We start from the raw sequence: 20983 nt of genomic DNA, 5'->3' as shown, positions 1-20983 counted from the left end.
TAATAAAACCAGGCATCATGATAGTATATATTCTTGGTTACAAAAAGGATACAAATAAGGTATTTAAAGTCTTTATTGCCTCCAAGCTCTCGTTCAATCATCTGTAGGTTTTTCTGTTAGAGAAGTTCCGTCAGATCTTGGCGTTTATTGCTGACTGCCACAACTCTTTTTGTTGCAGTACAAAAGCTACTGGCAGCAAACTTCCCCCTGAAGGAGAGTGTGTGGGGATGGCTGAACTCTGGGGATTCTCCAGTGATACGCTGCCAGATTTAAGCCAGGCTTTGGCAGCCCCACCCCCAACTCCAAACAAAGACGTTTTTAAGGGCTGATTTTACTTAGTCATTTGTCTGGGAATGTGTTAAAGTGGGAAAAAAGTCATTAACATTATTCATTCAGTTCAAGTTTCATTAGCTTGTTGCACCTCTTTAGCATTCCTTTGCTTTTTGTCCGTTTCTCATTTAAGAAGCTTCAGAGAAGACTGGAATTTTTCTCCTTGATTATTTTGATTTGAGAAATATGAGAATGTGTTTATCCTTTTACGTAAAAAAAAAAAAAGAAAAAACAAGATTACTTGTCATTACTTGTTATGACCTCAATCCCTTTCAGAGGCCTAGAGATTCTCTCTCTGACACCCTCACAAGCACAGGAACATAAAGATACTGACACATATGCGCACACAGTACCAGCCGCACTCTTATCTTCTCATCCACATACATGTTGTATCAGGAATCATTTGGCAGGAGAAAAATGGGTATCCGGTGATGTATTTGCGACATCTGGCGGCGCACGATATATCAGAGACAGAGAAAGGGAGGAACAAGGGTAGGAGATTGGAAGATGAAGGGGAGACAAGAGACACGAAGTAGACGACAAGGAAGAAGAGTTGTCTGTCTCAAACTATAAGTACTTTGAATTCCATACCAAAAGGCTTGGATACCCCCTAGTGGGAGGACAATAACAATCTGGCCTATAAAAGCAGGACTATGCACAACCATGCACCCATAGGGTGCAGAGGTCACCACTCTTGAGGAGCTGTGACAATATGACAATAGGACACTTCTTCAGGCTTAGAAACACAAGCTGATCTATTTTGTATAAAAAGAACCGTGCCTTCCAGTTCCCACACATTCAGGAAAAGTGCCAGACACAAAATTAAAAGAGAGAAGAGGAGAAAAAAGCTATTGGCAAGAGAAAGTAATGTAGCATGGTGAGTGTGCAGGTCTCACACCAGCCCTGAAACTCTGGCCTTTATTTATCTCTTTCAGGGATGGATTTAAGTAGATGGCTTAATTCGCCTTATTATCTGTCCAAAGTGCGCCTCTCCCTTTAAGAGTGGGGACTAATTAGCTGCTATGCATTGTTATCCGTTTCTTAATGGTACAGAATTTTGAGGTGTGATAAATGTGATATATTGCCTTAACACAAAAATGCTTGCTTGATTCCTTATTAAGAATGTTTGCATAGAAAAATACTAAGTTAACCAAATTATTTAAATTACACACACACACAGACATCGGCTATATTCTTAGTATGCATTCAATCTAATTATATTGACTGATATGATAAAGTAGAATATATTACAACTTTTAAGAAGTGAAATGAGTAAAGGTATTTCAATGACATTCAATACAAATAAGCAAAAAAATAAAAAATAAAAATCTCGGAAACATTATCTAAATATTGTTTCTTTACAACTTAAAACTTTCTCTACATCTCTATACAGAAGAATGTTGTTTTACTAATATATGTAAAATAGTAACATAGATGAAAGAGTAAAGGGTTTTTGTTTTTGGTTCAGTGTTTTTTTTTTATTCAACCTTTGTATTATTAAGTAGAGTACACAGTGTACCTTTATATTTCAACAGCAAGAATTCTGACAGGCTTATTTCCAAATACAGGCTTTGCTCCCTCCTGTCACAAAAACACAATATCCCTCAAAACAGAATATTCCAAATTATTATAATACATCTCTCATAAGCAAACCTGCGTTACTGTAGGCTATACTTGTCAGTCATTGTGCTTTAAACATCATTCCCTTCCAGAGCAATGTGCCATTGAATTCTATAAAAAATTCAGGAAGCTATACTTTAACTCAGAAAGCAATTACTGATACACAGTAATGAAATCAGATCTGATTGTGCTTGCTATTAGTAATGTGTAACCCATACTCTTATGGAACTTTTATTACTGGCCATATGGTGCATCTCAGTAGAGCCTTCCTTCCGTCTAAAACTAACACAGGTAGGAGTAAAAACTAGGATTCTGTTTTTTTCCCCAGCTAGCTTTAGACTTTTACAGCCAACTACTGAGTGAAAAAATGAATCTCAATCTCACAGCTACACCTTACATGATATTTTGCTGGTACAATATACCCAATGGCACATCAGTGCTCTTTGCATTCTTTCTGGCACATGGGCAAACAAAAATGTACTGGCATTACACAAGATGTCTGCCACTGTGAAACATACAATGCTCACTAAATAAATATGGTTATGCTTTTCTAAATTTGGATAATTTCCCCTCATTATCTTATTGCGGAGTGCAGCAAAAATGCACAAAAGAGGACCATTTGAAGTTGATGAAACTGGAGAAATACAGTCAAATAGCTTTTCAAATAATAGATCAGAGTCTTTTCCTCAGGCATATGTTGCATAAGGTTGGTGCGTGTTGTAGAAGCAGTAACTGGAGGAGCCCGAAAGTGCTGGCAGATCCAGTAGGAAACTGGGCATCGTGACCCCCAAAAAAGCCAGGAGTGGTATGGAATTGTGGGCGAGAGGCCAGTGGGTGTTACGGTTTCCAAAAACACAAGAAAGGAAAAAAAAAACAGCAATCTCAAGTACCTGGGAAGAGGTGGAGGAGAGTTTGAGGAGTATAACCTTCAGATCAGCAGGAGTAGGCTGCACATAACCAAGACAAGACACTGACATTGAGAATTACCAGAGGTGTTGGGGCTATTTCAGGGCTGAAGGAGGCAACGCAGTATGACTGATTGCCTAGGACAGCTCCGGGTCAGGCTGGGATTGAGGTGTGGGGAGGTGTGGGGAGGGGTGGGGGAGTGTAACCCACTCGATGCTCTCCGAGACCCTGATTAGTTCTATATGGCCAGAACAGGATTCCCAAGCTCAAAGAGACAGAGGACAGATGAAAGAGAACAAAACAAGCAGGGAGTTCATAATGGTAGATGTAGCCAATGCATGCATTGTAAACATGATACTTACTAAAACCAAAAGTACAAATGATTATCAATAGGGTACAGGTATGTGAAGACCCTGCCTGCAGTTCACCTGATCATGGATTCAAAGAGCACACTGGCATCAATAAATCCTCGGAGGGGTAAATTCAAGCTAGCATCCTCTTCTAAGTAGTCAGGAAGGGATATAGAGAAAACAAAGACATTTAAAAAAAAAATGATTTCAGTGACTGCAATCTGCAATGCAAAGCTTTAATGTTTTTTTTTTCTCCTTTGTGTTCTGTCAAAAACAACTTGGACTAACATAGCGACCTGTCACATCAAGGCAAGACAATCCGCAGTATTTTATAAAGGAGAGAATTTTAAAGTTGGATGGTGTTGTAGTTTAGTTTTCTGAACTTCTACTATCTTTCCGTGAATGAAAAAACCCTGATTCTCCTTCAGAACAGTATGTAGCCCCCAAGAGGAAACATTGCTGAAATTACAATAGTGAACAGGCTAAGATGAGCCTGACATATCCCATGCAAATAGTACCTGAGTACAAAATATAAATTACATCCCTATACAAGAGGTAACTGAATTAAAACTGGATGTGAACTGTTAGACTTGACGAAACAGCCCTTACAAAGCACACAGATTGGTGATTAAATTAAACATTCCACTGTTGTGCAATAACATAAATGGAAGTCGGGCTTTCATCAGCTTCAGTGAACATGCAAACACGAGTAAAAATTGCCTCATTTTCAGGCTACATTCAGGGGCAAACCTAATCTGGGCCCACCAGCTAATGGTATGTTAACCACAGTTTGAACTGGATTCTAAAATGAGCTCAGCTATTTCCCAGCCACCTCCAAAACTCTGCAGAATGCCTGCATGATTAATGTGCCCAAGCATACTAATGAAAACATTTAAAGTAATAGCACTTACACAACCAGAAGACTGATGGAGTGAACACAACTTCACCAGCATGCTACATTAATACATCTCTTTCTAATTACTATAAAGTGTGTGTAAGGAAGACAGCACTCACTGTAGCCTCAGAAGCAGAATCTCTCTTGCAGAACTGCATTCTTAGCAACAGCACAACCAGCAAGTTCAAACTCTGTCTCAAGGCTACGCACATCAGCCTGCCTACCTCAGCATTTCAAAGCAGTCATTTGAATGAGGGGCCACTGCATGGGTTGATAAATCCACCACAAGCTGCTGGTAAAGCAGCAGCCACTTTGCTGAAATCATCTGTAATATTGGGTGGGGGGGGAGGGGGGGGGCACTCTACGTGGAGGGTTCACTTCAAATGGCTTTGTGGCTGTCAACACAAGTGTAACACGCTGTACCCTGGTCAAGAAAAAAGAGCAGGAAAAAAAGCAATTTAAGTCTGGGGAAGAGAGGGCATACACAAATAGTGACACTGCCGTCCATTTATGGGTCCTCAGGCAAGGTGCCTCTCTGTCAGGGGCCAGTATCCTGAGGCTAAAAAGCCTAATCCAACCGTTGTGTGCTATTACAGGCCATTATCAGGCCGCGTTGTCAGCAGCCTCTGAGCGCCAGGACCCAGGTCACTGCCTAGGCTGTTGTGCTGGTGCCCAGTCTTTGCTGACTGACTAATACAGGGGATCTTGCAGTTCTCCTTTCTGCTTCTTCTGGCATCTCATCGCCTAGCACTTTGCCTCGCCTATTTCTGCTGCTATACCTGTACAAGCACTCATGCACCACCTTGCATGCCTCCCCTCTCTAATACAAAGTTCACCTTTTTTGGACGGCAGTCGAAACGCATTCATGAGAATGACAGAGTGACTGTCCACCCACCCTCGCCACCTTACCCTCTTCCCACAGCGGAAGACAAGTGGGTAATTACTTTGACTTTATGAACTTGCATTTCTAGGACGAATGAAGGGTGGCCGAGATGACAGACTCTCCTTACCAACCAAGGCGAGCTCCGTTTACTCCCCAGCAGTTTCCGCCTCGTCGTTGGTGGACTGTGATCTGCAGCGCTGGCTACGCATCTCAATGAACATCTCCAGTGCCCTGGCTTTCAAAAGGCTAGATGACCATCTGCACAGGAGCTCGTCACCCGGGGCTCAAGGGGAGCGTGTCTGCATCCAGCAGGTGACAGCGGCTCTTCTGTATTGGCATTTTGACAACCGGGCCTTTCCAAAACGACCATCACACAATGGCGTGACTTTTGAAGCACGCTTTAGCTAGGTAAAGTAATGTGAACTGAAATAGAGCTTGACGCACCAGGTGTACGATGTTAAGTAAAGCCTAAAATGGTGACCAAGATATGGCAAAGAGAAAACATTAAGGAAACCAGTTCCTCATGATTAGAATACAACGACAGAAGCTAAAAGGAGTTCAGGGAATTGTGTATTTGTCTAAACATGTCAACTGTTGTCAAATTAGACATTTCATTTCCTGAATGAGCTTAATTGTGACACGTTCTTTTTTAATATCTGCAGATACTTTATGAGTTTTGGAAGCATAATTTATTGGATGAATCAGAGAAAATTATCTTAAAATAGGAGGCCTGCCAAAAAGTGAAAGCAGCAACAGTTTGACTGGATGGAGTCTGACAGATGCTCTCTTTATGAATAAAACCTCTGGCAGCAAAACAAGTTCCTATAATTTCAGCTGGGAATAAGACTGTACGGAAGAACCCCAGATTCTGGATACTGCAACAAACACAATAACAGCAGTAATAAATATCAATATTGAATAAAACTGTCACTTTAAGTCTAGAAGCTGTTAAGAACTAAAATGGATTTTTGTTTAACTTGGATAATCTTCTTGTCACAGCATTGCATAAAGACACAGATTAATGATGACAAGCAGGGATCCTTCTAGTCATCTGCTCTAGAACATGACACACACAGATCAGTGCTCACTGGGGAATGATAAAACTGGTACCGCAACATAGCCCAGTCACCAAATCCAGTCATTAGATCACCAGCACTGACTGGCCTTGTTTTCTGCTGTAGTAGGTATGTCAGTCATTCTCAGAAGTAAGGCAATTTTCTGAAGATTACAGGATCACAAAAGGATCCATCAAATCTAATCCAAAGCCCAATTATTGTGGTGACATATGAAAATATGGAAGCATCAAAAGAGCAACGGACAACATAAGAGTAATTTACCCCAAAGCACCATTAAGCAATTGCTGCATAATGACACTAGATTGAAGTCCTACTTAATTTACAAGAAAATATGAAATAACCTATTTAGATAAAACATATCTTTAATTCACTAATTATCCATAATATACATTTCCTCTTTGCTGATGTTTTTCTCAATAAATATTTGATTAACATCTATGTATAGAAAGAACACAAATTACGAATTCCGTAACTCGACTAAACACCGCACACAGCTTTGTGAAACTAATTGCTATGTTTTATACTGAAAATGTCAAATAATACAATATGTGCAGTGACACGGTAAAACATTTTCCTGTGTGTAAGTTCCAGAAAGGCTTGGGGAGACAGTTCTGATTCCAAGATCTGTCTTGAAATTCATTCATCTTGCTTTTTATGCGTTTTCAGGAACATACGTGACGAAAAACTTCTGCTGGGTGTGCTAAATAAAAAAAGTGCAAGTTAGCAACATCCGGCAGGATTGCGTTTGTTACTGTCGCGTATTTTTAGACAGTCCAGGTTAATATCTCGGCAAACCAGAGCACTGCGGGGGAAGCAAGTGAAGAAAGAGTGCAGAAGAAGAGAAGTGTGCAGGGGTCGCTTAGTTGACAGTTGAGTGTGTTGGATGTGACTTTCACAGTCTGCTGGCAGTTTGTGTGGAAGCCATCACATCTGTGACTCGGCTGTTGATTAATGAGCCTTTCAGCTCGTCTCTGCCATGTGAGGTGGGGCCACGGCCTTATTCCAGGCTTCAATGATTTATTCTCCTTCAGTACAAACCGACAAAGATACCCTCTCCATAAAGAAAACCACACCAGGTTAAAGCTAATGAAAATCTCAATATGTCATTGGACCCGAAAAACAGAAAGTCAAAACGCATGTAGAGCTAGACAAAAAGGTATATTCAAGCTACATGAATGTCATTTTGTCACAAGCTGTCAATCTAAAGAACCAGAAATGGGAACAGAAGAAAAAAACTAGAGAAAAATATGTCTTTCTCCAATAACACATCATATATTCCTGACTTTCAGATCGACTATCTTGCAGTGGTCTGGAATGGTCATTGTAATAAAGCAGACAGACGATGAGAAGTAAAAATGGTAATTGTTACAACTTGAAGCGGAATAGGAACCAAAATATTGTGCAAAGAAATACTCCTCTACAATAAACGAATGAATGGAAATAAAAACAAGATTAACTAAGACAATATTAAGTGCAGCATCCTGGCATAAATAAAAATCACAATAGAGAAATGTTATATTATTACTCCAATGCACTATAGAGATGGCTTTAATGAGAAAACTACACTTCAGGGCTTGTTTCATTAACTGATAAATTGATTGATGCAAATGCAAAGTATGTAAATGACTATCGAGCCCCTTTTACAAAACAAATGCTAATACAACAATTCCAAATCACACTGAGCTTCGACTACATGCACGGATCAACACTCATGAGAACCCTAAGTATTCTGACATGTTTGTTTTTGTTTTATTCTTTCACAAAAACGCAGACCATATGGCCATCATTTGGAGCAGATGGTATTTGCTTACCTCTTGAAACTGCTGTGACTACAAATGCAACTGAAATAAATGTTTTTTTCATGAAAGAAAACACTTTCTTTAAAAGACATTCAGAAATTTCACACTATCAAACCTCATATTTTTGGACAATATAAAGAAATATGACCGAATAAAACAGTTTAAATCTGCATGTTGACATCTCAAAGAAAAGTGCGTAAAAATCAGTAAAGTGGCCCGTGGAAATGTGACAGCCATATTGTGCTTTTCAACCCCAAAAGCTACAATGAGATCATGCGCCATACTGGTTGACCTAAAGAAGGAGAACACAGACGGTGTGACTGTCTGGGCAAGTAGCCCTCCTGTCTTCACCTGTTTAATCATACAGGAGTGAGATCACAGCCCCCATAAAGTACATCAGCGTGGCAGACATCTCAGAACCTGTCTCAGCACATGATGTCACTGGGAGTTGACTAAGTGACTTGTACATGGCCAATGGTTCAGACCTCTGTCATCCTCTTGTTTACTTTTTTTCTGCCATGGTTCATCTGCTCTAGCAGTCTAAAATTTTATGTAAAAGCACCTTAAATGCCACAAATTCCTAAGAAAGACACAGCAAATTACTTTTCTTAACTTGCAAACAACAAAAGGGTCATGGTATGATTTGTGTGCCTTAAGTGGATAGTAGAGAGGTCTGGATTCCAGTATACCATGTTACTGGTGAATTAATATTTATCTGTTAAAGAAGAAGTTTTAGTTAACCTTAAAGGAGAAATTATTAATTATTTTAGCAGTGTGTTTGCTGTCATTACTGCATTTATTATTTATTATTATTATTATTATTATATATTGTCTTGTTTGCAGAGAGATAACAGGACTTGTGTGAACTAGATGTGACATGTTACAGTGCTGAATCTTAACTACGATATTTCCAAGGATGATGTAAGACTTGCTCTGGGCAGGACGATGAGCAGAAAAACATGCCAGGAAGATGAGAGGAAGTAACAGGACTTATTTGAGGGCAGGAGTGCTGATAGGTTTAACAAATCCAATAGGGAAGATGGAAAATGCAGCTGCCTGCTGTTGGGTCTCAAAATGATGTCAACTTAGCTGTGATGTTAGCTGGGCTACGGGAAAACAAAACCAAATTCGTATACTAATGATGAATACAGCACAGATGATCTGGATGCTCTCACTTAATGGGGAATAAGGCAGAGGTGACCTTAACAGGCTGTGCTTATCCCCTGACTTCTCCCAGTGCAGGGCTTCCCTCTCCGTTCACCCATCTCAGACAGAATGCCCACAACCAAAGTACATAATATTACACTCAGTGCAAAAAGTAAGTAATGGGGCAGTAGATTATGCATCTATGTCATCAAAGATGTCACAACGTGGGAGTTCGTCTGTGCTAATCTCACATCAAGAAATAAACATAATAACAATGCTATCTGTTGATGACATCAGTGCAGTGCACAGTACCAGTCCTTAATAGTAAATGCAGATGATCTTTCATGATCTTTCCACAGGAATCAAAACTAAGGAAGCTCTTGGAGTCAATCATTACATAGAGGGTTGCAGTTCAGAACCAATGTCATCCAATCAAACAACTGATTTCCTAGGCGAAATTAAGAACAGAAATGAACAGAAAGCCACTCAGTCTCTAAACCAAACAGCCCATATAACTTGGTACAGTGTTCATTAAATAATGCTATTTCACTGAAGTGTTATGTAATATCGCTACATAAACGGCGTCCCCCAGGGAGCAGCAAGGGAATAGAGAAAACTAAGCGGGACCTTGTAGAAGAAAACCTTTATCAGTGTTCTTCCAAAGCTTTACCTTCTTCCCTTTTCTGATCTTGAACAAACTGTGCTGCCTCAACTTATGGATCCCTAGTGAGGAAAACACAGGACCATTCCTGGCAAAATTAAGAGGCATCGTATCATATTTATACTCCCCGCTGTACGTTTCATTCCTAATTCCCAGATCCGCCTTCTCTTTCTTTCGATCCTCTTCTCAGCACCAGACACGTGATCATGAAGTACAGCATTAACCATTCAGGGCCATTCATGAATAATCCCACTCTCATTTCGGAGGAGTGACAGAATGTTTTTTTTTTTTTAACACGTGTGCAACAAACTGGCACACAGGCGAAGAGTGTGTGGAACAGGCTGAAGACATGGACACGGTGCACTTCACCCTTATTATAACATCGTCCTTGGCAGACATGCCTTTTGCCTTTTATTACAAGGTGCGTGTAACAATGAAGGTGATTTAAAATGGATTTCATGTAGCAGCAAGACAAGGTGTTCTAGCCTCATGGCAGCTGATAGTGCTTAAAATGACAGCTCTGAATTGAGGACTGAAAGTAGCTGAAATATTGCTACCTAATATGTGTCACACACCTGCATAAATATTTATATCTTGTATGTGAGCTTTCGACTTGGGAAACCTGAGTACTGCTTCAATCAGGAAGCAATGGTACTTCATCCAGACTATCTCCATTTAACCCCTCCACTGCCTCCAAGAGATGGAAGCTTAAGCCTGTCACACTAATGTGCAGTCAAAGCACTCTCTCTCCAACGCATTCATTTTATCCTCTTCCGCCGCCATTCCGAGCTCCGATTCCTGGAAGCGGATGTTCCCGCTGCTGTGAGGTGGTGATCCCACAGCACGACCCACTGTGCTGGGCCCACAAACATCTGGAGGTTCGCCTAGCTGCCTTGAGTGAGCGGTAGAGCCCCCGCCGAGTCCGACCACCACGGGCGGGGCTCCACCACAAAGCCCTTCCACAAATACACCCTGAAATACATTAATGCCTCCTGCACATGCGGTGCTCACAGAAAGTCTTGGCACGCTTTTTAATTCTGTAAAAATGCTGCAAATTTGTTGGTTTTATAACAAAAGTCCATTGACAAGCAATGTTTAACATATCTGCACGCAGAGATTTTCTATTTAAGTGTCATTTTTTTTTTCGACTGACTCATTCCGTTCTGTTCTTGCCAATTTGCTATTAATTGCAATTGTTGTCACTGGCTCCCAAAGAGACACTAAACACAAATGTTTGGTGTTTTATCTTATTGCGAAGGCATTACTAATTAAAACACACCCAGTAAGACAGCTTGTCAATGAACATTTTTTTTTAACTCAGAGAAACTCTTTTAGTACTATAAATTGGGTTTCAATTTACTGCTACCTGAAAAAAATGTTTTACTTATAACTACTAGTTGTTTGTAATTTGTTGTTATACTTCTGCAAACAAACAAAATAATGATTTTTGTTATAAAAACCAATAACCTTTCAATATCATTACTGAATTAAGCAAGCATGCCATGCCTTTCTGTGAGCCTTGCACTGAAACAACCACTTAATGAATACACAACGAATATGAATTTTGTTTATAGGCCAAAATAGGGGCATTATGTCATAACTTGGGGGTGGTGGGAGGGGGTGGCGTGGTAGAATTCAGAGGTAATCCTCTGAATTATAGCTTTATACTTGCCTATTGATAGCATGTCTATTGTCTATTAATAGCACACCTATTGAACTGCAGAGTGCCAAGAATTCAGATTTAAAAAAGAAAAGAAAGGAACAGAAATGGGTCTATTCTACATACTGTATGTGACGCGATACAGCCAACACCCTGACAGGACACATCCCCCATTCGTCTCGCAGGTCTGCTCTGGCCCGTGATGAAATTATACAACACTTCATATATACATTTATAAAACAAGGTACAACCTCTGACATGACAGGCATCAGTTGCAGGGGAAAAAAATAGGCTATTACCTGTTAGCCAGGAGTGCGCTCAAGGTCAGCGGACTCATTCCCAGATAAGCTGGCAGCAGTTGGGCCCAGTCCCAGTTCCATTCACTTATGGCTGACTGTTGATGTATGGGAGAAAGCCATTGTTAGTTATTAATCAGAGTTAATATGATCAGTAAATTAGAGCTCCAGCTGTGGTGGACTAACTAAGAAGGAGGGGGTCCTGAACAAGGACTCCGACAGATGATATTCATCATGTCTGCACAAGAAGGTTTTTATTCCAATAAGACAGCAATTAATTTATAAATCCATTTGGGGATGTAGCCATCATTTATAAAAAGATAAATCAATTTTGGAGAGTCGTTATTCTTCAAACTGTTTTAATGGCGCCCTGCCCGGCCCCCTCCGAAAGCTGGAGATAGGGTCTTTGTTGGGAAAGCAAATAAAAGTCTGATTGCTTTGATTGCTGAAATGTCACTGTTAACTCCGGGCAGAATTTTATTGACAAAGGGAGAAGAAAACAACTACCTCTTGATTGATGGCCATGACTTTTTCCCCCTCTATTTGATTTGACAAACAACGAGGCCACCTAAAGCATACTAGGTGGTTTAATCATTTTCCTAATAGGTTGTTTTATGTGCGGAAATGCAGCCCATGCTGAAGAGGAGAGACATTTAAGTGTGATTTCTGAAAAAGGCAGCTACCAGGAAACACCCACATGCTCCTTATAGTGGGAAAATGGTGAAAAAAAGGAAGATCACTAAACTATATAAATTACCCATATTGCAATTCCAAACAATTCACATAACAGAAAAACCTTTTTACTTTTACAGCTAATTTACAGTCTTACATTGTGAGGAATGAGAAAGGTCTAGGGAAAGAAATTTTGTTGACAGGCTTTAAGAAATTGGCCTTTTTAATGTCTAAAGCGATTCAAAATTTCCTTTTCCATTCCCTCTTTTAATGTTTCTTTAGTCTTTTGTAGCTTCTACCTATTAAACTATTGCTCTGAAAACGACCTATAGAGAATTCCAAAGTTCACATTGAAACATTCAAAAAGCTGTCAAAACTTTAACACACGTCACTGTTTCCACCTCCGCAGAGAGAAATCTCTCGATGAGAACTTTAGTGGCCTTGACACAGTTCCAAAGTTACCTCACTGTGCCCATGACCTGCTTCAAGTAAAAAAATCACGTAAAAGATCATGTTCAAATAATCTGCAATATTAAGGTACTAATGTTAAATTCACTCAAATTTCTGGAGGTACCTGCTACGGCAAAGTACCTATACACCTTTCAAAAAGTGAATAAGTCTACAGAATGGCAGAAGAAATGTAAGTTAGTTATTGAGTATTATGGAGGTGAAAAATCTAAAACTATTATTTTATAAGACATTACAACAGTTTACCCACCTGTGAAAATTCCTTCGACCCAATGTGCTGAAAACAGGTCAGCGGGTTGAAGTGTGGTGGGCTAGGTGAGGCATGTTCATTGACCAGGTTGAAGTCCACCATCCACTGAGGAGCGTCTGACTGGCCCCGGGGTGCTGCTAGCTGAACCTTCAGCAGATCCTTCAAACACATGACAACAGAAAGAAATGACAGCGAGAAGATACACCAGCAGTGGATGGAAGCCGTGTGATATACCGAAAAAAAAACGTCCAATTCCAGAATGAAACCTGGACATCTGCTGCACACTGGGGACCCAAAAGACAATTCAAGTGTTTAGCGCCTCTCCAATGTTTTCATAGTTATTTTTGTAGATTCGTTTCCCTCATTCCCAAAATTAATGACCTTTCAAAAGTACAAATTAATCAGACAGTACAGAAATAGAACAGGAAAAGGACACTCAAAAGGACAGGATATGTATAGATGCAGTACAGGCAGAAGTTTAATCATAACTTTCTTCCTAATTTCCCTCTCTTCGGCCGTTCTAAGGGTGAACTGGCGACGGGGCGCAGTGTCGAGACTCGAGACGTACATCACACATCCATCTTTCACAGCTGCCAGGCCTCCCCCCTCTCCACTCGCCCTGTCCTACCTTTGACCTTATCTGGTGAGAGGGGGCTGCAGCTTGAGGCCTTACTGGACCAGTGCTGACTCTAACCTTTCTACTGTACACACTTTACAGCTCAAAGCACCAGCGCTCACCCACAGTCCATCGTCAGGCAAATGCATCAAATATGTTATTTCCCACATATTTTTTCCATTCTAAAATAAACCCCTGATATAAGGGAAATGTCTGTTTATTTTCTAATTCTGTTTATAACTGCTTAATAAAGTTCATCTTATCCTATCTCAGTTAATTTAATTTTAATTAGGTGATCAGCGGTCATTGACGACACACCACAGCACACAAAAACAAAATGCGTCCTCTGCATTTAACCCATATGTGACATCGTGACATAGCAGGGGGCAGCTAATTCAGCCCCCGGGGAGCAGTGCTTGGGGGCGGTACACTGCTGCCCCATCTTATCTCATCATTTCGATTTTTATTACTTATGATACACATTTAGTAATTCAGTCTTATACCTTTTAAATATTTTTTTTCCAGGATTCCTGATTGCACGGCTCTAAGACTGCACAGCATTCTGCAAATCCCCACTTTGGACACGAAGGCCCTTTGGCATCAGTGTCGTGTCCATCAGCGGCTCTGTGGAGGAGCGATGTCATGACAGGCGTCCCCCCCCCCCTTCGTCTCAAGGCCCTCGTGCCCTGAGCTGGCAGCGCCCTGCCGTGGCGGGGGCCGGGGGGACAGGGGGCATCTGTGGGCCGGCAAAGCTCCTCATGTAACCCTTAGCTGCGAGCCGGCGCCGCCTCAGGCCAGCACACACCTAATTGCTCGGCAAAAAGACCGTTTCCCTACCTCATTGAGTCGGATGATGTGATAAATTTGCCTCAGGTACTCGCTGCCACCTGGTTGGTGGCAGACCTCCAGGAGCATCAGGCTTATTTTCTGCTCAGTCAGTTCAGGCACGCCGCCGCTCCCCTGTGCCACGCCGGCCCGCACTGACTCCAACACGCTGACAGAGGGACCGGGAGGGGGAGAGAGCATGGCAGCATGAAGAAGGACGCAAAGCAAAATACGCTTTTCCATCTAAAACCCCACCGGCCTCCAGCGGTTTAAAGACCCCCCCCGCCCCCAGCTTCCTGCAGGAGCCAGGCGCCTTCAGAGGCAACATAGGGATTTAATATGTGAGACACGTAATGATAAATATCAAGCATAATGATGTCTTTAGGCCATCCAATAAGAGACCGTGTTAAATCTGAGGTCGTGGTTCGGACAGTACATTCTGTCCGATGTCGTAATGCAGGCGAGTTAAAAGTGCAGCAAGCGCCTCAAAGCTGGCGAATGAGATACACAGCTGAACATGCCCAAGTCGGCACAAACAATTTCCCTGCAAAATCCACTTATCAGTCTCCCATTGTGCTTGAGCCATGAGAAGAGCAATAACACAAAGGAAGCGCTATCTCCTCTGCTGCCTTGCAGCCTACATGGGTGCACAAATTAAAAACAACCGAGATTATAAACTAGCTATTGTTGTCAGAGCTGCAAATATCAAGCTCTTGTAAGATTTTAATTGTTTTTCTTTTTGGCTGATGTGAATGGTACAACACGGTCTCACTTTTCATTTGATAATTCACTTGCAAAACAATTGCTATCAGTCTCTTGTACATGGTACTCTTACATAATTGTGCTAAGTATTGGTATAAAACCAAAGTTATTTTCGTGTAGAACTAAAAACTGAGTATTAAATCTGGAACATTAAAAAAAAGCACAGATGATAATTTAAGCCATAAACACACCACTGTAAAGGTGTACATACAAATGCCTTACAGTCTGAACGCAGTGCCTGACAGACCCTGAAGTGCAGTGGTTGTGTGTGTGTGTGTGATACATGACACCACGGATTCTCACTATAAATTCTCATAACTGCGCCATCACAGATAACCAGCTAAGAAAACAACACAAACATCCGGTTATTGTTTCCCTTCTCATTTCCTTCTCATCTCCTCGTTTTCCTCCCCTCTTTTTTAATTATAAGGAAGGTGGAACCGCATCTGGTGTCAGGGCACCTTTAGCGGGCTGACATTGAGGAAGTCGAGGTCTCCCCTGGCTCAGAGAGTGTATCGCTGTCAGCACCTGTGTTGTATCCTTTCCTGTCCATCACCGTGCAGGTGAGGCAGATGATTGGATTCAGTCAGCGCAGTGATTAATGAGTTCCTTTCTGGATTTGGGACAGCCCATCAATCATGTCATTAGAGAGAATGTGCCCTGAAAGAGGCAGACCTCAGCCAAGGAATAACTGCATTCATCTTAATCTGTGTATGCATCCAGTCAGCCAAGTCAGGGTCACCATGATGGAAAACAATCATCTTCTCCTCTACAAATTACTTTGCAAAGATGGGGATTGCTTCATTTTTGGGACTCACAAGCTCACTCTCAGAGAGGCACTGTCCTCTGATTGTTTACAACTCAGGCGTCACTTCAGAGTGAAGGTTACTTTAATGAATAGTAATGATTCTGAAGAACGGCAAAGACAGGTGATACATAATCACTCCTCCTTTTACCCTCCCCTTTTTTATTTGGGCTTTCCTGTCACTAAATCCACAGCGTTTCCTGGAACACTTGAGGTAATCTACTCATTTATTTATGTTCTGTTTTCTTCTCTCCTAAATAATATGTCATAAGAATCGATATGTTTGTGGCTTGTGAGGCTGATCTCCTGAAAAGTTGGGGTCTATCACTTAAAAATGTTCTGACGAGTTTATGACCATGCATTAGTCGTCTGTTTTATACATATGGATTTCGTAATTAAACAGGATTTGTCGTAACTAATATTTTCCATAATTCAATCCAAGTTCTTAAAATATGCATTGGGCTTATTCATCCAGATGAAAGATTCAATATTAAAACACAGCACACAAGAAAGAAAGTTTTGTCACTACTACAAAAATCAAATCAGTTATTGCAGATACCTAATAATTTATCGTCATTGTGTTTCATGGCTCCGTGGTTGCCCTTACCCCCCAGCACACAGCCTATGGGCCTTCTGCATCTGCATCACTGTCCAATCGGGCCGGCTCTCCTCTAGCTTCTGAAGCACCTTCTGCACCACGGGACTGGCTCCACCCCTCTGATTCCCCATAGCACTCTGGAGGCACTCGCTGAGCAATGCCAACTTATCCATGGCCCTGTGATCCAGCGTGAGCCTGCCACCCTCTTCCAGGTCCTGGCACAGGCAGCTGACAAAACCCCAAACCAGCAGGCCTGTGAGCTTCGGCTGCTGGGCATGCTGGGAAACCTGCTTCTCGCCGGTGAGGAACAGGAAGCGCAGAGGCAGGGGTAGGGAGGCTATCGCGGAGGGCAGGATAGCAAAGACGAAGGAAACGGCTTGTATCATGAGCTTGTTGTCACCTGAGAGAGAGAATGGGCAGGGACAGATTATGCTCACTTCCGTTTCTCAAAATCCTCAAAAGTTTAATAGCTTAATAAATTGCAACTCGATTGCGAAAGACACTGAATACATACCCCTGCTGGCCTCCATTCCCCTGGCGTCGGGGGCTACGTAGTGCCATTCCTTCGGAACTTTAGCTAGCACACTCTCGGGCAGGCCCTGACTGGGCAAGAAGGTAGCAAGATCTTCCCAGGCCTGGTGGTCCAGCACCATGGCGATGAGGTGGCTGACAATACTGACCACAGCTTTGCTCAGTGCTGCTCTCACGCACCTGAGCACTGCTGGCTTCGTTGGACCCTCGTCTGCTTCACAACAGAATGGGTGACATGAAACATCAAGCATAATTAACGATTGTTTAAGTGTCCAGCACACACTTCTTCAACAGTACTGACTTTGTAAAGGTATATTTGGGGCATATTTCACAAAGCACTAAAAAATCTAATACATTTCAATTAAATTCAGTAGCTACATCAGCTTATAAAACTGAAGGATTAAAAATCATTAAAATCCCACATTATAAGACAGTTCAAAGAAGTTAAATTAAAAACTTAGATAATTTTTTCATGGCAAAAGCAGTGTGAGGCATGGATATTTAACCTCAGTATCTTTTTGATAATTCATTTTTGAGCAACATTTAGCCAATTTTTAAAACATTAAAACAACAATACAAATAATAAATAAATAATACAGAAAAATAAATACAACAAAATGTCTTGACAGCTTCTCATACTGGGCTGTGATGCTGTAGAGCTCCGTTAAGATGACATTAACAATACTGACTAATATTCTCAGTAACCTCATTTCTATTTTAATGCTTAACTCTGAGCTGTGGAATGCCAGAATTCATGAAATGGTAAAATGGGTATTTTGTTACAAGACGTAAAGCAGAAATCAATATACCTGATGAATGAAAAAATGTATAGGCATAAAAATTGACCTAATTAATGCCATTTTCCCAGTGGAGCTGAATATATAGGTATGTCAGCTGAGGAATGACTAAAAAACAAAGCTAAATGCTCAAAATAAATACTGATGTAAGATACAAAACGCTGAAAAAGTGAAGTAGTTTATGTTGCAAACAAACACAGTACACGTAAGAGTAGAATTGTTGCTGTAAAAATGAAAAAAGCCAGAATGTAAAAAAGATTAATAATCTTGTCTGGAACATGTATTATCTAAAGTTCAATTACAACATGTTTCTACTGTCAGGGGTCATGTTAGGAACTAAGCTAATTACTCAAGCAGGAGAAGAAATTAACAATGACATTGAGATTATTGGACCAAGCTAAGCACTGTGTCTTTTCAGTCTCATGTAAACCATCCTCTTAAACTTGTCTAATTTATGCAATAATAATTAGCACTTATGTGGGATGGGAAAAAATACTAAACTAAATGACTATCTCCACAGGAGTTCTGATTAAAACCTAAAATCAAAGCATTTCCAATAAGAAGTGTCAAGAAATAATTGCAGTCTATGTTTCAGCACATCGAATTGGTGTGCAGCCATTATCTCCACAGGAAACATTTCATTTTGCCTCCTAAAACCCAGAACACATACAATAACACACAAAATCTACAATCACACACAGAAAGCCACATTTATTGTGTTACTATGAGGGATATAAAAATTTAAACAAGCACAAGAAAACACTAATATTTTGTATTTTCCGCGGAATTTTTGTCAGTCTGTCTGCTGCAATGTCAGTCTATATAAATTTCTCTTTAATGTGGATTCAGATCATTGCCACTGTTTTCTGTTAGGGAAAAGAACTACAGAAAGTGACCTCACATTTGGAACATTTGTAACTCAAATAGAGGTCAACAACACGTGAAATACAAGTATTTGATTTACCTGTCATGTTATACAAAAAATCCCATAAGCGCCTCTTGTCGAAGTAGTTTTTTAGTACAAGAGTCAGGGCCCCAGGGATGTTGTTTAGGGCAACCAGCACAGAAAACACAGCCTCCATGAAAGCATCACTATGCTTGTGGCTATCGGGGTCATTTCTGTTGTCATCAATACAGAAATCTGAGGAGAAAAATAACAGTAAAAAAACTTCTAGCTGTATCTGAACAAGAGCCAAAAATCCATTTAGACAATGGCTGTCAAAACGGGGTATGGTGTGTGGGTATGAATGTATGAATGTACTGTAAGTGTTTGTTTGTGTGTGTGTGCATATATATATATATATATATATATATATATATATATATATATATATATATATATATATATGTGTGTGTGTGTGTGTGTGTGTGTGTGTGTGCATGTGTGTATTTTTTAATTGGTTTGTAGGTATGCAAAATCAAACCATTGCCATCAAGGTTAAATATTGGCATTTTAGTGATGAAACAAAGTTCAAAAGATCAATAGGCAATCGATACAGATGGTATGTAGATGGTATGTACAGATGGTACCACACAGAGCATACAGGTCAGGCTTCAAAAGTGCTCTACACTATAATACCCATTTCAAGGTTCTCCCATACGAAAGAGGGTACAATCATACAAATTATTAGAAAGGGGACCTTATGGATAGGTGTTCAGCAGGTACAGTGAATGCACTCTGACAGCATGTCCTTATGGGAGGATAAGCAAGCAGAGGGGAGCTAAAGAGGGCAGCAGCGGTTAGCTGGCAGTAGCCGTGCTCCAGCATTTGTCAGTCTTTGTGGGAGATGACAGCTGTTTGAATAAGTGAGTGAGCGCGATAGAGCACCCGAAAGAAGGCTTGATGGAAAGCAAGGCCACCGCGAGCCTCAGCTTCCTGACAAATGTCGGACTGTTTTAAAATGGCAGGCTTGAATTACCTGCCATATTAAAGGATGAGGCCTTAATATTGCCGGCTTAATAAGAAATGGAAAAATCTACTAGTGAAGGAATGATGGAAATTGATTTTTTTTTTCCACAGCGCAGCAAGTGGTCAAACATCCTTTGACCTACAATCACTCCATTACTTTGCATTATATGGATAACAGAAGTGCCTTGTACTCTGTCAGGCTGGTAATTGCTCCTTAAGGGGACGATGCGCTGGATACTATCACGTCAACAGCTAAGAAAAGGCCCAACATTAATTTCCACTTGGGGTGCTGAACAGCACTGGAGGTTAACTACCTGGCTTTTTAATAATGATCCCATTACAGAAGTGTAGATGAGTTGTGATAAATGAACTACCCGCCTCTCCGTGGAGTTTACCCCCCCCACTCGCAGTCACTCACAAGGACCTATGACCTTGATGCATGGGCAACAGGTATACCTGTCATACTTCCCCGGGAAGGCAATGCTCTAGAGCACTTTAATTGGAAGCTGGGCTAAGATGCCATTTAAGGTCTGTAGTATAAGAGTGCAGTAGCTGTCTCTGCACTGAGCAATCTGTTTGGCTACAGAGAACCACACACAATGTATCTGCCGGCTAGTGTAGCTATTTGCTCTTAATTAGTTTGACTACAATCTCAATGGTGTTAGCTGTACGATGTAACGCGATCATATTCCCTCCCACCCAAAAAAACAGAACTTTTAAAGAGTAGGTCTGTTAGTATGGTTGATGTAACATAATTAATGTGCAAATGCACAAAAGTATTTAAAGGTTAGAGTTTCAGCAGGAAAAAAAACTCCTTAAAGGTCACATATTCAGTTTGTGCCTCCTGCTGTTGAGTTTTTTTTTTTTTTTTTTTTACTGCCCTAGGCTGATAAAGTAATGATGTCTACATTAAAGGATACTATCCATTACTATACATTTTCTCAATAGGGAAGATGTTACCAGTTCCATTAGAGCTCTTGTACATGTTCAAAGAAGTACAACAGATGTCCTTAATACAATGCTATATAGAAAGGAAAGTTAGCAATTTCGTCATTATATGCTGCCATTATACCAGCAGACAGAACCTGAAAGAAAAAAATAAAACAGGACCAGAACAACAACCAGTTT

The 20983-nt window shown here is 40.8% G+C and overlaps 1 protein-coding gene across 4 annotated transcripts in view; it reads right to left on the bottom strand.

Moving 5' to 3' along the window:
* Positions 1-20983, bottom strand: part of kiaa0825 (KIAA0825 ortholog) — a 105873-nt gene that overhangs the window by 48619 nt on the left and 36271 nt on the right. For 3 of the 4 annotated variants that reach the window (XM_048982925.1, XM_048982916.1, XM_048982897.1), the window contains exons 14-19: positions 18911-19087; positions 17133-17363; positions 16628-17018; positions 14466-14622; positions 13013-13171; positions 11626-11720 (exon numbers count right to left, since the gene is read on the bottom strand). In XM_048982925.1, the coding sequence (XP_048838882.1) occupies positions 11626-11720; positions 13013-13171; positions 14466-14622; positions 16628-17018; positions 17133-17363; positions 18911-19087 (1210 nt within the window). The remainder of the gene's footprint in view (positions 1-11625; positions 11721-13012; positions 13172-14465; positions 14623-16627; positions 17019-17132; positions 17364-18910; positions 19088-20983) is intronic. The other variant, XM_048982906.1, reaches the window with a different exon arrangement.

This window comes from Brienomyrus brachyistius, chromosome 2 (genome assembly GCF_023856365.1).
Source record: "Brienomyrus brachyistius isolate T26 chromosome 2, BBRACH_0.4, whole genome shotgun sequence".
Taxonomy (NCBI): Eukaryota; Metazoa; Chordata; class Actinopteri; order Osteoglossiformes; family Mormyridae; genus Brienomyrus; species Brienomyrus brachyistius.
The sequence above is the reverse complement of the archived record's forward strand: the minus strand, read 5'-3'. Positions and strand labels throughout refer to the sequence as shown.